The 15,157-nt window shown below is 46.0% G+C and overlaps 1 protein-coding gene across 1 annotated transcript in view; it reads right to left on the bottom strand.

Annotated features, from left to right (window-relative positions):
* Nucleotides 1-15,157, bottom strand: part of LOC147727726 (alpha-2-macroglobulin-like) — a 1,118,600-nt gene that overhangs the window by 247,849 nt on the left and 855,594 nt on the right. The window contains exon 26 of the mRNA XM_086961723.1: nt 7,128-7,212. Within this exon, the coding sequence (XP_086817849.1) occupies nt 7,128-7,212 (85 nt within the window). The remainder of the gene's footprint in view (nt 1-7,127; nt 7,213-15,157) is intronic.

Genomic DNA, 15,157 nt, shown 5'->3' on the forward strand with positions numbered 1-15,157 from the left:
GTAATGTAACCGGTGCTTATGTAAAGTGCTTCAATATCTTTGGACGAGTCAGCGTCGAAAAAAATTGCAAAAACACAAAAAGAAAAGAAAAAACCCTTGATAAAAATTGGGCAAAGTTAGAAACTATTTTGGTTAGTTTCTACTAAAAGTTGTGGGTCAGTTTATTTTCCCTAGAAATACTGAGCTGTACTTTCTCTCAGGAAAGAGGCCTTGACTTTGCATTGGGCGGAGCAAAGCAATCACTGTAATTTCCAAGAGCTTGTTGTAGTGAGCCAATCCCAGAGAACTGCACCCCAGACACCTGGTTGAAAGTATCCAAAACAAAGTTTTCCAATGAATATATAAGGTTGAAAACAGAAGTGAAAATGTCAGCTCCTAGTTTGCCCCACCTCTGTCATGTGCTTAAACATGCACTTTCAAACCAACAGCCTTTGACTCAGGAACTGCCCACTCCTCAAAGAGAGTTATGCCGTTTCTTTCTTTAGCCTGTTCCAGAGTAAGATATCAAATTGTTCTATTGTTTGCATGAATTCTATTGTGGGAAAAGTAAGCTCTGTTGTGCACCAGTGTCTTTTTTGTGTGGCAGAAAAAAGTGTCTGTCTCAGTCTGTCTCTCTCTGTCTGTCTACCTCCCTCTGTCTCTCTCTGTCTGTCTACCTCCCTCTGTTCCCCTCCCTCTGTTGCCCTCCTCCCTCGGTCTGTCTCCCTCTGTCTCCCTCTGTCTGTCTCCCTCCCTCTGTCTGTCTCCCTCTGTCTTCCGCCCTCTGGCTCCGCTCTCTGTCTCCCTCTGTTTTTGTCCCTCTGTCTCCCTCTATCTCAGTTCCTCTGTCTCCCTCCCTCTGTCTCCCTCCCTCTCCCTCTCTCTCTCCCTCTGTCTGTCTGCCTCTGTCGGTCTCCCTCTGTTTCCCTCCCTCTGTCTCCCTCTCTCTCGGTCTCCCTCTCCTTCCCTCTGTCAGCCTGTGTCTCCCTCTGTCTCTCTCTCCCTCTGTCTCCCTCTCAGTCTGCCTCTCTGTCTGTTTCAATCTCTGCCTCTGTCTGTCCCTGTCTCTATCTGTCTGTCTGTCCCTGTCTCCCTCTCTCTGTCTCCCTCTCCGTCTCTGTCTGTCTCTGTCTGCCCCTGTCTCTGCCTCTATTTGTCTCTGTCTGTCCCGGTCTCTGTCTATCTCTGTCTCTATCTCTGTCTGTCTCTGTCTCCCTCCCTCTTTCTGTCTCCCTCCCTCTCCCTCTGTCACCCTCTCTCTGTCTCCCTCCCTCTCTCTCCCTCTGTCTCCTTCCCTCTCTCTCCCTCTGTCTCCCCCTGTCTGTCTCCGTCTGTCTTCCTCTGACTGTCTACCTCCCTCTGTCTCTCTGTCTGTCTCTCTCCCTCCCTCTGTTGCCCTCCTCCCTCTGTCTGTCGCCCTCTGTCTCCCTCTGTCTGTCTCTCTCCCTCTGTCTCCCTCCCTCTGTCTGTCTCCCTCTGTCTGCCGCCCTCTGTCTCCCTCTGTTTCCGTCCCTCTGTCTCCTTCCCTCCCTCTGTCTCCATCCCTCCCCCTCTCCCTCTCCCTTTCTCTCCCTCTGTCTCCCTCTGTCTGTCTCCCTCTGTCTGTCTCCCTCTGTCTCCCTCCCTCTGTCTCCCTCCCTCTGACTCCCTCCCTTCCTCTGTCTCCCTCCTTCTCCCTCCCTCTCCCTCTGTCTCCCTCTCCCTCTGTCTGTCTCCCTCGGTCTCCCTCCCTCTTTCTCCCTCTCTCTCTGTCTCCCTCTGTCTACCTCCCTCTGTCTGTCTCCCTCTCCTTCCCTCTGTCTACCCCTGACTGTCTCCCTCTGCCTCCCTCCCTCTGTCTCCCTCTCTCTATCGTCCTCTCTCTCAGTCTCCCTCCCTCTCCCTCTGTCACCTTCTGTCTCCCCCTCTCTCTCCCTCTCCCTCTCTGCCTCTCTGTCTGTCTCAGTCTCTGCCTCTGTCTGTCCCTGTCTCTATCTGTCTGTCTGTCCCTGTCTCTGTCTGTCCCTGTTTCCCTCCCTCTGTGTCCCTCTCCATCTCTGTCTGTCTCGGCCTCTGTCTGTCTGACCCTGTCCCTGTTTCTTCCTCTATTTGTCTCTGTCTGTCCCTGTCTCTGTCTGTCTCTGTCTCAATCTCTGTCTGTCTCTGTCTCCGTCCCTCTCTCTGTCTCTCTCTCTGTCTCCCTCCCTCTCAGTCGCCCTCCCTCTCTCTATCTCCCTCCCATTGTCTACCTTGGTCTCCCTCTGTCTCACTCACTCTGTCTGTCTCCCTCTCTCTCTCTCTCTCTACATATCTCTGTCTCCCTCCCCCTCTCTTCCTCCCTTCCTCTCTCTCCCTCTGTCTCCCTCCCTCTGTCTGTCTCCCTCTTGTCTGTCTCCCTTTCTCTGTCTCCCTCCCTCTGTCTCCCTCCATCTGTCTCCCTCCATCTATTTGTCTCCCTCCCTCTCCATCCCTCTGTCGCCCTCCTCCCTCTGTCTGTCTCCATCCCTCTGTCTCCCTCTGTCCTGGACATCTCCTGCTGCAGCCACATCACCCCCACCTAAGAGACCTGCACTGGCTCCCCGTCAACAAGAGGGTCACCTTCAAGCTCCTCCTCCATGCGCACAAAACTCTCCACAACACCGCCTCAGCATACCTCAACAGACGACTCACCCCCACCCGCCAGCTCCGCTCTGCAGGCCTCGCCCTCGCCACAGTCCCTCGCATCCGAAGAACAACCGCCGGCGGCAGATCCTTCTCCCACCTCGCTGTCAAGACATGGAACACCCTCCACACAAAACTACGGCAGACCCAAGACCTCCCAGCCTTCAGAAGACTCCTCAAGATCTGGCTCTTCGATCAGTAGCTGCCCCCCCCCCCCCCCCAGCGCCTTGATACCCTAACAGGTATGATGTGCGCTTTATAAGTGTCTTGATTGATTTATTGATTGATTGATTGATTGACCCCCATTTCTCAGGTAGGAATTTCAAAGATTCATACACTACCTTGGCATAAACCAGCAGAAGATAATGCTACATTGATCGCAATCGACTGGCATGGCTGAGCGACATAAAGAATACAGTTCAGAGAGAAAAGCTCACACAAATCTCAGTTGGCCAAGCCCTATGTCAAGCCCTGAGGGATTATCACAACACCACTCCTAGCTCAACTTGGCATTCCCGGTAGAATTCATACTAGGAAGAAAGAGCAGGACACATCTGCCACAACTGGAGATCACGGCCCCACTGGGACACAGCATCAGATTCACTCCTGCAGAGGAAGCCAAGACGAAGAAACAAGCAGTCACTTGACAACAAGCAACTAAACGTAAGCTCAAGCCCGGAGATCTCGTACTGGTGGGACAGCGACAAACACAGAAGTCTGACACTCCATTCTCATGCAACCCACTAACTGTCACGAATGTCAAAGGGTCAATGATTATGGCAGCGTCAGGGCCCTACTCCATCACCATGAACAGTTCTCACTTCAGGGAGTTCCTGCTGCAGCAGACAATGAGGGCGATGGGAGCAGGCACACACAGGTGCCAGTCAAATGTGACATCTCACAGGGATCTTATTAGACAGCTCAACCCAATGGTGCGGGACCGCTCCATGACGAAGGAACAGAGCTAAGGTCAGGCGGATGCCTGCCCTTGAACAAAGGAAGCTCACACCCATCGCGAATGATTCAAAAGTCTAAGAGACTGATCAAAGAAGTGTAATCCAAGACCAAAAAGACTGAGTCTTACATGTGTCCCATTTCTCGCACTGTTTTTATCTCTCTTTTTTCCCCTTCATATCCTTTGTGTCCTTCCTTTTGCCCTCTCCATTTCTCTCTATCTCTCTTTCCCTCTTACATCCGCAGGAAGGTTTTTTGTTTGCCAGAAAGGGAGGAGATGTCGCAGTGGTGGAGAAGTGGTAGGACACTAGACCTGCCATGCACTGGATGTTGGACACTACTTCTGGACAGGAGGGAGGAGCAGGAAACACACTCACATGGTACACTCAGATGCAAGGCACCGGACTGGCCAGCACCCTAGCCTCCGAGTCTGGTAAAGAACAATCAAGAAGCATCTGCACACTAACCTGTGTCCATGAATTTCTTCAGGGTCGGGGACATGACACAGAGTGGGGGAAATAGAAAGATAGAGGACGAGGGAGATGGGTGAAAAGGGAATATTAGAAAGATGGAAGAAAGGGAGAGATAACTAGACTGTGAGAAACAGAGGAAAAGTGAGGAGAAAAGTCGGGGGAGATAAAATGAAGAAACAGGAGAGAAGGGGGATGAAGAACTTGGGGTACGATAGAGGTAACATATTGAAAAGCAGAACAGATGCTGAAGAGAGGCATGAAGACAGAGTCTGAGAGAGAGGATCTGAACTTCAATCCAGCATTTTAATTGGATTCTTTGCATTCTTACATTTTATGTCACAAATAAAAGACTACTATTGCTAAAATGTAATGGAAAGACAGGAATACAACTGACATGGGACAACCTGAAATCTCTGAGGCAAATGAGAGGGGTAGAGGGTAGTATTGGGCTACTAGCTGGAGTTGCTAAACCATGCTCATCTGAGCCAGGTACGGCACACGATAGAGAAAGCACATACAGAGCTCCAGTCTACACTGGCCACATGAGTGTAAGAAGTGGAGGAGTGTGGCTCACTGATTAGAGCGGCAGACCCTGATGCAGAGGTCTGGCCCGGGACCAGGGTTCAATTCCTGACGCGGCAGGGTCCTGAGCCCAAAAATGTCCACAGACTCGATAATTCTCGCCTCGGTGCCTACTCTAATCATGGGGTCCCACGCTGCAACTCTCGGCAATAGCTTGCTTAATCTCCACTACAGCGGCCCACCCGCTGCGGGATGCCTGGCTTTCACCTTCGGGATGCCCAGTAGGGGTTATCTCACAGGGAAAAAGCCAGGACGGTATATAAGTCGCAATACATTTACATTTAAGAAGCCACAAATGTATTCTGCTGACTTCTCCACAAGTGATGCCTGGTGATCTTTGAAAGTGGTCCAGTGCAAACAAGTCCTCAGTGTTGACAGGATCATGATGTAATGCACCCTATTTCAAGGGAGTGAAATAGGGCTTTGGAATTATGGACTCGTAATACATCATGTGGATGAAGTAGTTACACTCAGTACAGTGGCAAATGTGTGGGTTAGTCCACACACCTAGCCCTTTCTGCAGCAGACTGCCACGACATGGGACTGATCTTGAATGTTTGACCTTGAGCCTTGGGAACTTCAACTGGTTCATTAAACCGGGGCACCCACGGGTGCTTGTCCTAACACTGCGAATGTTGATGATACTACATGGAGGGATATTTTGGATAGATGTTCAAAGTCACAAGCCTGTGTTGTGACAAGAGAAAGTCAATATATAGATGTGTTATTTGATCTTGCTCCCTGCTTCTTAAAAACCAACTCCTCCAGAGAACCTGAGATGAAACTCCAGCAATAGTTCAAAATACAGCATCATTCCTGTTCTAGAGGGTACGATATTGTAACAGTGTAAATACATCACTAAAGACTCTCTGCTGCAGCAGTAAACCACACAGAGACATAGTATAAACACAATATAAACCAGGGAGTAAAACACCTTAGAATTTGACAAAGACCTGCTCATCCTTCACAAAGTTTGAAATCCTGTTGATGTGTAATTTTTACATTGTCATTAATGACCGACGTGTGGTTCTGGATTTCCGGATCCTGCTGTAATATGGTACCGAGGTCCAACACTCATGTCACAAAATGCCATCGTACCATGACGAATTTGGTATCGGCAGACCGGTAATGATTAGGACATTATCCCTGTGCATTTGCGTCATGATTGGGCAATGCTAACACCCTTAAATTGTGGTTTCCGTTCCGAACCCTCGGACTCCATTTTGTGAACGGCATCCATCTTGTGCCTTGCCCTCATATAAGTCAATTGATTAAGGTCGAGCTTGATCTGAAAGGACACGTCCACCTTAGCTGACTTCCCCATGACCTGGCCGAACTGACTCTACCGCCTCCAGCCAAACCTGTTTGGGCAGCCCCTCGCCCAGTGGCCGAATGAGATAGCATCAATACATAACATGCCATAAACCATTCACCACCTACAGACCATGTTTTCTGCACACATACACCTGCCCATGTTCCTTGTTTATGGCCAGTTTTATGACAAGGAGGTGCCCTGTTCTATTGGGGTTTTCATCGATATCTGATTGTAATTCCAGGCTGGGCTGGGTCATCTATCACAAACTGGACATCTAAAATATGGGTTGGCCGTCATGACTTCGCGTTTTGCTCTATTGTGTAAATATGTGTATGACCATATCATAAACTCAAGAATTCTTGCCTGAAGTGTAAAACCATGTATAAAAGGAGAAGGCTGGTTCTGTAAAAACGAACAGTCTCCTAAGAACTTACGGCCCGTGCTGTCGTGCTTCTAGGACACATGTTACTTGGTTGCAGCCAATAAAACTCTATCTTTGACTTCACCTAGAAGACTCTTGGTTTCTGTGGTCCGGAACAGGGAGAACTCAGAGGTCTTCGGGTGTGATCCCCTGGCACCACCGGGTTCCTAAAAACCCGGAACCTCAGACGGTGGCTATAAAAGTCTGCTAATGGTTTCTTAAATGTAAAAGTGGCCAAGGAAAGGAGTGTGGATGTTGCATTAGCTTCGAATTTCGTCTTAGACTATGTTGTTTCTTTTCTTTCTCACATTCTGTTCAGCTCTGAGCAAGGCTTGTTGTTGCATTTTCATATCTACCAATACAAACCCTTATATAAAAGACGTTTTACTTTGATTTAAAAAGAGTCGATGTATGTGCCTAATGAGAAATGCAATTTCTTAGAAATTAGCTTGTCACGTATCATGAGCTCACCACATATTGACAGTGGATGAAGATGGTTGAATGCCAAATCTCAAACGTAGTCTGCACCTAAAAATACTATACCTTGTATTTTGAGCTAGTCAAAACACTCAATTAATTCAGAAGATGCATCAACTTTGAGAACAGGTTAACTGCTGACAGATTATGGATAGATGTAACATCTCTCTTCTCCAAATCCTGCTCGGATAAGTTATACAGAGTTTAACCAAATCAGATGTGATAACCACCAGAACACAAAACTTAACCCTGTGCCAATGAGAAAAAAACAGCAAGGGTGACTTACCAGGTGTTTCCGTCGCCACCAAAACGTGAACCAAATGCGCTGTAAGAACCACTGTCATGCATATAGGTTAGCTGTCGCTGATAACCTGTCAAGAAATTCAGACAGAAACACAGTGAGAGATCAATAAGATCAATGTTCTCTGTTCTCGCTTCAGGCCTTGTATTCCCACGTTTCTTCCCTCTCAGATCGTGTCCCTCATCAGGTAGGATAAAAGAACGCGAGAGTTCCAGGGAGCTGAAAAGTTATACACATTGAGAACGAGGGCATTGTTACTTTACCTGACTCTGGCAGGGTCAGCCCAATTGTCTATGAAAGATGCACTAGCCCATAATTAACAAAGTCTGCTATCCTCTATTATTTATTAGTATCAGACTGTTCTCTTGCATGGTTCTGCTGCCAATTGCATATCTATCCGGACAGTAAATACCATGCATTGTTGACTGTTTGGTTTCGATACGTTTGGTAAGGTCTGTCTATGTGTAGTAGGTGAGTGGTAGTTTGATATTTTTTGGGAGTGGGTGCTGTTGGTAGCATTGGGGCACCACTACAAGGCTGCCCGGCTGTAAACATTGGAGGTGTTTTGCCTAGCATGTTCTATTGCATGTTGGGCTTTCCTGTGTAAGAAAAGCAAACAGAGCCAACAAAGCATGTTTGCATTCACAGTTAAGTACTTCAAAAGGCATTCATTCAATTATGGATCCACACTTAGTAAGCTATTACGATAACAGGCCATTCACGGTTCTAGGAGGTTATATGTGTTTATGTTGTGTGAGTCTCTCCTTTATTCGGTCTAGTGTGTCATGTTGAATGGGCTTGTGTGACTTCTTTGGTTGCTGGCATTGTTTAACACAGTGATAAACAACTACGTTTTGCCAGTTTTGTGTGGTGTTTTGGATGAAATCTGCCTTTTAGATGAAATCTGTTTATCTTCCAAGCAAATCCTGTTGTGGTCAGAGCTTAGGGCCTGATTTCAATATTGATATTATAGTATCTATACCACCAAGACTGTGATTGGCCACCAGATATATATGTAGACAGACCTTAGGTTGAATCACGGCAGAGACTAATCCATCTCTGCCATGATTTAAACCCTCTGACGGCCCTCTGGTGGCCCTACAAAGTGAGGGCCGTTGGAGGCAGACCTCGGATCCAGCCTGTAAGAAATTGGGTTCTTGCTTGAGAGGGGTCAAGCCCTAACCAATCGACAGCTGCAATCCTTGTCAGGGTGAACCAAAAAAGTCACTAAATTAACCTGTGTTTAACTCTCTGGTAGCTTGACACAAAAGCAGTCAGACTTAACTTAAAGCAAAGTGTAGAGTATTTATTCAGCACACAAACAGCAATACAGTAAAAACAAAACACAAGAAAAATCACACACCAATTTAGAAAATAAAAGAGTAAAATGTAATAAATTAATTGACACCAAAACGACAAAAATTCAATTATTAGAACCAGAGAAATGCAATTCTAAAGATTTATGGTAAGCATAGTTTCTAAAAGCACAAAGTGCCACTCACGGTAATGTGGTTGTGCAAGACCAGGTAAAAGTCAAAAGTTCAGACTGACCATGATGAAAGAGTTGCCTCATAACGTCTAGCGCAAAGAGTCTAGTTTGCTGCAGAAGAGGCGACGAGAAGCAGGAAGAGTGTTGCAGATGGTCGTCGCTGCACTGCGAAGGTTATGTCGGGCATCATGGATGGTCATTGCTGGAGATTTGCATTGGCAGTCACTGCGGGCTGTAGCACGAAGGGCATATTTCACGTTGCCAGTCATTGCTGGTGGTTGCTGAAGTGCGAATAGTTGAGTTCACCAGAACTTCGTGTTGGCGGTTGGCACGGGCGTCAAGATCTTGGCGTGAACGGGTCTGTTTGCGGTCACGAAGAGCCTAAACTTCAGGATTTCTTCTTTTTTTAAGGAGAAGCTCAACTAATGCCACATAAAAGGTCTAGAAAATGAGGAACACCTCTAGGAACTTATTCCAGCAGAGGCAGGCAGTTAGGACAAGAAAATGCAAACTTTCTAAAAGTGGCATTTCAGGAATTGTCACTCAAAATCCAACTTTTTCATGAAAGAGGGTTTTACATAACAATTCCTTAGACACCAAACTCAACATTACTACCTACTTCCAATTAAATATCACGTATTTAATATAATAAGGTAATCCACTGTTATCCTATCGGATAGATAGATAATCCTTGGAGTAGTGAAAACCTACTCCAATGTAAGAGTTTTTCACAACCACGACATGTAAAACTTAAAACTACATGTTCAACTGTTCAATCACACTGCACTCTGCCATTTGGTCTATTTAGGGCCTATGCATCTATACAAAGAGGGGGGGACCTGGAGCCGGTTAAGGTCCAGTGCCCGTGCTCCAAACGTAAACCGTATTAATCAAAATAGGGGGCACTGTTCCAGATGAGGGGTACAGGTAGTCACCCACTCAATATAGCTTTAGATAGAGGTGTAGGTGGTCCTAGAATTTTTGAGGTGAGAGGAAATAGCAAGTCTTGTCTCCTAATGCCCTCACACACCTCGAGGGATCTCATGCTTCATCATTGGGCGTTTTGCTCCTCGTCGGGAATGCGCTGCATTGCCCTACGGGTCTCCCGATGGGCCACTTTAGCGAAGATCTTTTGACTGTCCCTACCCACTTACGGAAACCATATTGTGTATCCAAAAGCACTTCATTCTCCTCTGCCCAATTCTCCAGTCCCAAAACTAATACACTATCTGCCACCTTCAGGAATGAATCAAGAAGTGAGAATGGCTGATAGCATTATGGATCAACCCTATCTCCTTTCTTGTTAATTGGAACAATTAAGGAGGTTGACCAAGTCTTTAAAATACCAGATCTACAAACAGCTCTCAACAAATTAGTTGAGTGGATCCCATATATCTATATTTGCTTTACAAATGTTGACGTTAGACTTGTTCCTCACTGCAAATTTTTTGCCTACTCTCCTAGTTTTGCTAAATTCGTTTTTGTTGGTCTTAGGACTCTCTGACTGCTAACCAGTGCTTATGTGCTTGTGCTCACTCTCTAAAACATGGCAAAATTGGTTTGCAACTGATTGGCATATTTCATTTACACATAAGTCCCTAGTAAAGTGTATACCATAAGCGCAGGGTTGGTAAATTTGGTATACTATAAGCCCAGGGCTGGTAAATTTAATGCCACTATGGGGCCTGCAGCACTTATTGTACCACCCACCTAAGTAGCTTCTTAAAACATTTCCAAGGTCTTCCATTGCAGCCTGTTAGAGTTTTAAACTGCCAATTTGACTTGGCAAGATAAACCCCTTGCCAAGCCTTATGCTACCCTTTTATCACATAAACGTCATACCTAAGGTAGGCCCTAGGTAGCCCATAGAGGATGGAGAAGTGTGGCTCAATGGTTAGAGCGGCAGACCCTCATGCAGAGGTCTAGCCTGGGACCAGGGTTCAATTCCCCGCCTCGGTGGGTCTTGGGCTCAAAATTCCACGGACCTGATAATTCTCGCCTCAGTGCCTATTCCAATCATGGAGTCCCACTCTGCAACTCTGGGCAATAGCTTGCTTAATCTCCACAACGGCCCCCATAACGCTAAGGATGCCTGGCCTCCACTTTGGGGGTGCCCAGGCGTGGACGCCTCACAGGGAAAGGCAGGATGGGTTCCACAGCGGTATTCGTACCAGCGCCTTGAGACCCTTGCGGGTGAGTAGTGCGCTATACAAGTATCAATTTATTTATTATTTACGGTGCATTGAAATTAAAAGGTTTTACATGTACTTTTAGTTGTACATGTTCTGGTTGTGAGAAATTCACACATTTGTTTTTCACTACTGTCCAGCCTACCTCTCCCATAAGATAGCACTGCATTCCCTTATTACATTCAATAAGTGCTAACTTTTGATTGGGAACAGGTAGGCATGTGTTTGGTGTCTGAGAAATTGTAATTTAAAATCCTCTTTAATGATAAAGTTGGATTTTAAGTTACAATTCTGAAAATTACACTTTTAGAAAGTTGGCCTTTTCTGCCCAAGCTATTTGGTGCCTGCTGCCAGTTCCTGGGTCACATGACTGGGTGTAGTTGGCAGTTGGACTTTTTCTATTCCTCCAAGACAGCCACACAATAGAATTATTAGCTATGCCTGGATGGGCCATAATTGGCAGGATGGGAGCAACCCTACTTGCAACTGAAAAGGCTATGCCCTGCCATCACACAAAGGACTTGTCATCACTATATTGTTCATGCAGACATCCAGAAGCCAGGGCATGGTACAGAGGAAACTTCAAGATTTTTATAGGGAATTTTCTAGAACCACTCCTCCTTCTTAGAAGGCACCCGGGGCCTCATTTATGAAAAGTGACGCATCGCTGCGTGAAAACAGCGATGCGTCACTTTTCACTGCGCACTCCTTGCGACATCAATGATGCGTCATATTTATTGTATGACGCATCATGTCGCAAGGACTTACAGATACGTCAGTATTTCTGACGCATCTGTAAGCGCAAAAGTGACGCATTACTGGAGTGTGTCACAAAAGTGATGCAACTCCAGCAATGCGTCCTTTCACATGGGGAAAGCCCCATGTGAAAGGGCTTGCGTCAGTCTTACGCCTGCTGTGAGGCAGGCGCAAGGTTTTGACGCAACAGCATCCTAAAAGTGACGCAGTGAAATCTCATAGATTTCACTGCGTCACTATTACGAGGCTTTTTGCGGGAGAACGCCCCCTCTGCATACATTATACCTGATGCAGGTATAATGTGGCGCAGGGGTTTAAAAAGTGACGCATCTACTTAGATGCGTCACTTTTTAAATATGGCGCAACAAGGCGCATTTTGTACGCCACTGGTGCGTCACAAAAAGTGACGCACCGGCGGCGCAAAACTGACGCAAGGCCTCATAAATAAGGGCCCCAGTATTAGAATAGGACCCTCAGGCACACTCTTCTGTTTACTTTCTGGAACTACGGAAGTACTCTCAGAGAAAGTTCTGCTGCAGTGGCCTGCTGTGTAATCCACAAGACTGGTTTGATGCAAATGGAAGGACTGCTTTGCTGCCTGGAGCCTGCCTTGAACCCTCAGAGGCATGCCCTGTTGCTTGAGCACTGTTTCACTACTTGAATCCAGGACTACCAGAGTGACTCCAATAGCTAGTTCACTGGCCTCCTGATCAGAGCCTCTGGAACAGAAAATGCTCCACTCATCTTGAACCGGCACTTGGACCCAGCCTGAGTGAGTTCTAACCCCTCCAATTTGCACTCCTCTAGTCTTGAAGCCTTGGTGGTGGTGCTAAAGGTGCACAGATAGCCAAAATCCCAAACTTGGGACTTCGAATGTTTTTGGCTAAGAACTTCTCCGAGAACCGAGAGGCAACTGGGATCAACCTGCTTGTCTATTCACCAAAGGTGCATCTTGGGTCGACCTGACTTCGCGGCAGCTCCCACTATGTTCTTCCCCCTAGCAGCAAATCCTGTTCAGTGGTCCTCACAAAATGGGTATCCAACCTTCTGGATTTTTCATTGTCTACAGCCTCCAGGTTCATCTTACTGAGAATTTTCGACTTCCATTAAAGAGACTATAGGCCTGATTTAGATCTTGGCGGACAGGCTACTCCGCCACAAAGGTGATGGATATCCCATCCGCCGAAATATAAAACCCAGTGTATTCTATGGAATTTATATTTCAGCTGATGGGACAGCAGTCACATTTTGATTGTATAACCTGTCCGCTGAGATCGAAATCAGGCCCTAAGTTTGCACAAAGAAATCTTCATCGCAACTTCGTCCAGGTGCTCCCCATTGACTACGCCTCCTCCTCGGACATCACTTGCAGTCTTGCCCTGCTGAACTTTACCTTCTCTGAGATTTTTTGTTGAAATTTCTTTGACGTTCGAAGGTAAGCATTGACCGGGCTCAATCCACTTTTTGTATCCAAATCGCGCTCCATAGCGTTTGGCCATATTTTTCGACATTGATTCGGTCTCGCGCAACTAGATGTCAAAAGTTGGCACTTTGATCTTTTAGGCACTAGTTGTTTACCTTAAACTTGAAAAATGTAACTTTGGTTTCTTTAGATTGGATTTTTGTTGTTTTAGTGTCAAATAATTGATTACAATTTACTCTATTTTTCAAAATTGGTGTGGGAGTCTAACTGCTTTTGTGCCAAGCTACCAGAGGGTTAAGCACATGTTAATTTAGTGACTTTTGTAGTTCTACCTGACAGGGATTTTGGCTGTTGCTTGAACATGGGAACACCCCCCCTTCAACCAACAACCCAGTTTCTAAGATTGACAGTCACACTGTCAGGCCCAAGCACCTTCCCACGGAGGCTCTTTTGATGTCTTCTATCACTTTTCCTAGTAAAAAAAATAATGGGGGCATTGTCAAAAACTTTCGCTGCAATCTCCAGTATGTTTGACTCCCCATACTTTGCATGCACATTTTCCTAGGTAGTGTAGATATTGGTAAAATGAACCACCCAATTCTAGTTGGTGTATTAAGTGCCTCCTTTAATGATCTAAGAGCTTTATTGCAGTTAGAATAGAACAAGCCACTAGGTTCATTACCAATATGAGGGAATGGACTCTTTTACATTACTGGTGATTCTCTGAAACGTGCTTTTAAAATTCTCATCCTCCGCTTTTTCATCTAAACTAACACTGACAAACATGTAATTGTCCAGTACAAGGTTTGAAAAAAAGCCTTCTGGATTGGCCCTCCTCCATCTCAGAGTGATACCATTTGTGCAAGCAATTTGTATGTTGTTATTAGATTCAGATCTTCTGGCCTTTGCTCTTACTGTCAGGGCAGTTAATATCTACACTCTGGGCATTTTGATCTCTTAGCCATTTAGGATTTTCTTTTTAACTATACATCAGAAACCTTAGTTTGTGACTAGAATAAAATCAATTGTGGTTCTGGTTTCTCTACACATAAATGCATGCTCAAATGGTGCATATGTAGGACTGCCCTCATTCGCGAAAATGAAATTCTGCTTAAAAAGATTAGGCTTTTCGCCCTGGCCTAGCTTTAAATTTTCACCCTAGTCTAGATTTGACCTCTTTCATTAATTCTAAACAATTAATGGCAATGTGTTTGAACACTTGCAATCTGGATAAAATTGTATCCAGCAAACTTTTTACCAACACCTCTATTCCTTTTAAAGAGGAAAACTGTTTGTCGGCATCTAATCCAGAGATGGGTTGGGCACTTAAAGGGTTCTCTTTCTCCACTCAGATAAACAAAGTCTTGTTGTACTGTGTGACCTTCCCCTCCATAGATGTTTTAGGACATTTACATGGAGCTTTGGCTGGTGTTTTCCTTTTCTTTTCAGCATAGGTGGGGACTCTGAGACAGTGTCTGAAAGTCTCTCAATCATTAGCTGCTCGCGAGAAAGACAGGGATTCAAATTAACAATACTTTTGTCCCCCTTGCTCCTCCCAATATATCATCAGTATCTTTTGGTAAGGGAGAGCCAGAAATGTAAATAATAGTTTGTGTAAGGTATCCAGTCTCTCTCTAGCATTACTTATCTCCATTCAAATGACGCCTGTGACACTAGTAAAGGAGGTAGTTAGAGATCTTGGCCCTTACTTGGTCTACTTTCAGGATGGATATATTTGTATTCCTCTCGCCATTTTCAGGGAGTGACCGAAAAACATCAATGATCTTGATAAAGGAGCCCTTTTGAGATGTGCCCATAGCACTCTGCACCGCGGGCTGTACAGCACTGTTTTATGCATCTGGCTGCACTGTTATAGTGGGCCCCACTGGCAGAGGGATTACGGGCTTCTGACTCCTGCCCGAATCCTCTGCGCATCATTAACCGTTTGCTACCCTGTGCTGACTTATGTGCTTTCTGTCCCTCATGGGGCAGATTTGGAGAATCCTCCCCTATTGGGACACACCTCCTATCTGCCCCCAGGGTGGTGGAAGGATCCTATTGCCCCTTCTGGGGCAGGGTACGGCTTGAGGCCAAGGTAGACTGCCCCATCCTTTTGCTTGTTTGGTGCCATTTTGAAATACCTGGCATCTAGTGGACT

The sequence above is a fragment of the Lissotriton vulgaris genome, chromosome 3_1, assembly GCF_964263255.1.
Source record: "Lissotriton vulgaris chromosome 3_1, aLisVul1.2, whole genome shotgun sequence".
NCBI lineage: Eukaryota > Metazoa > Chordata > Amphibia > Caudata > Salamandridae > Lissotriton > Lissotriton vulgaris.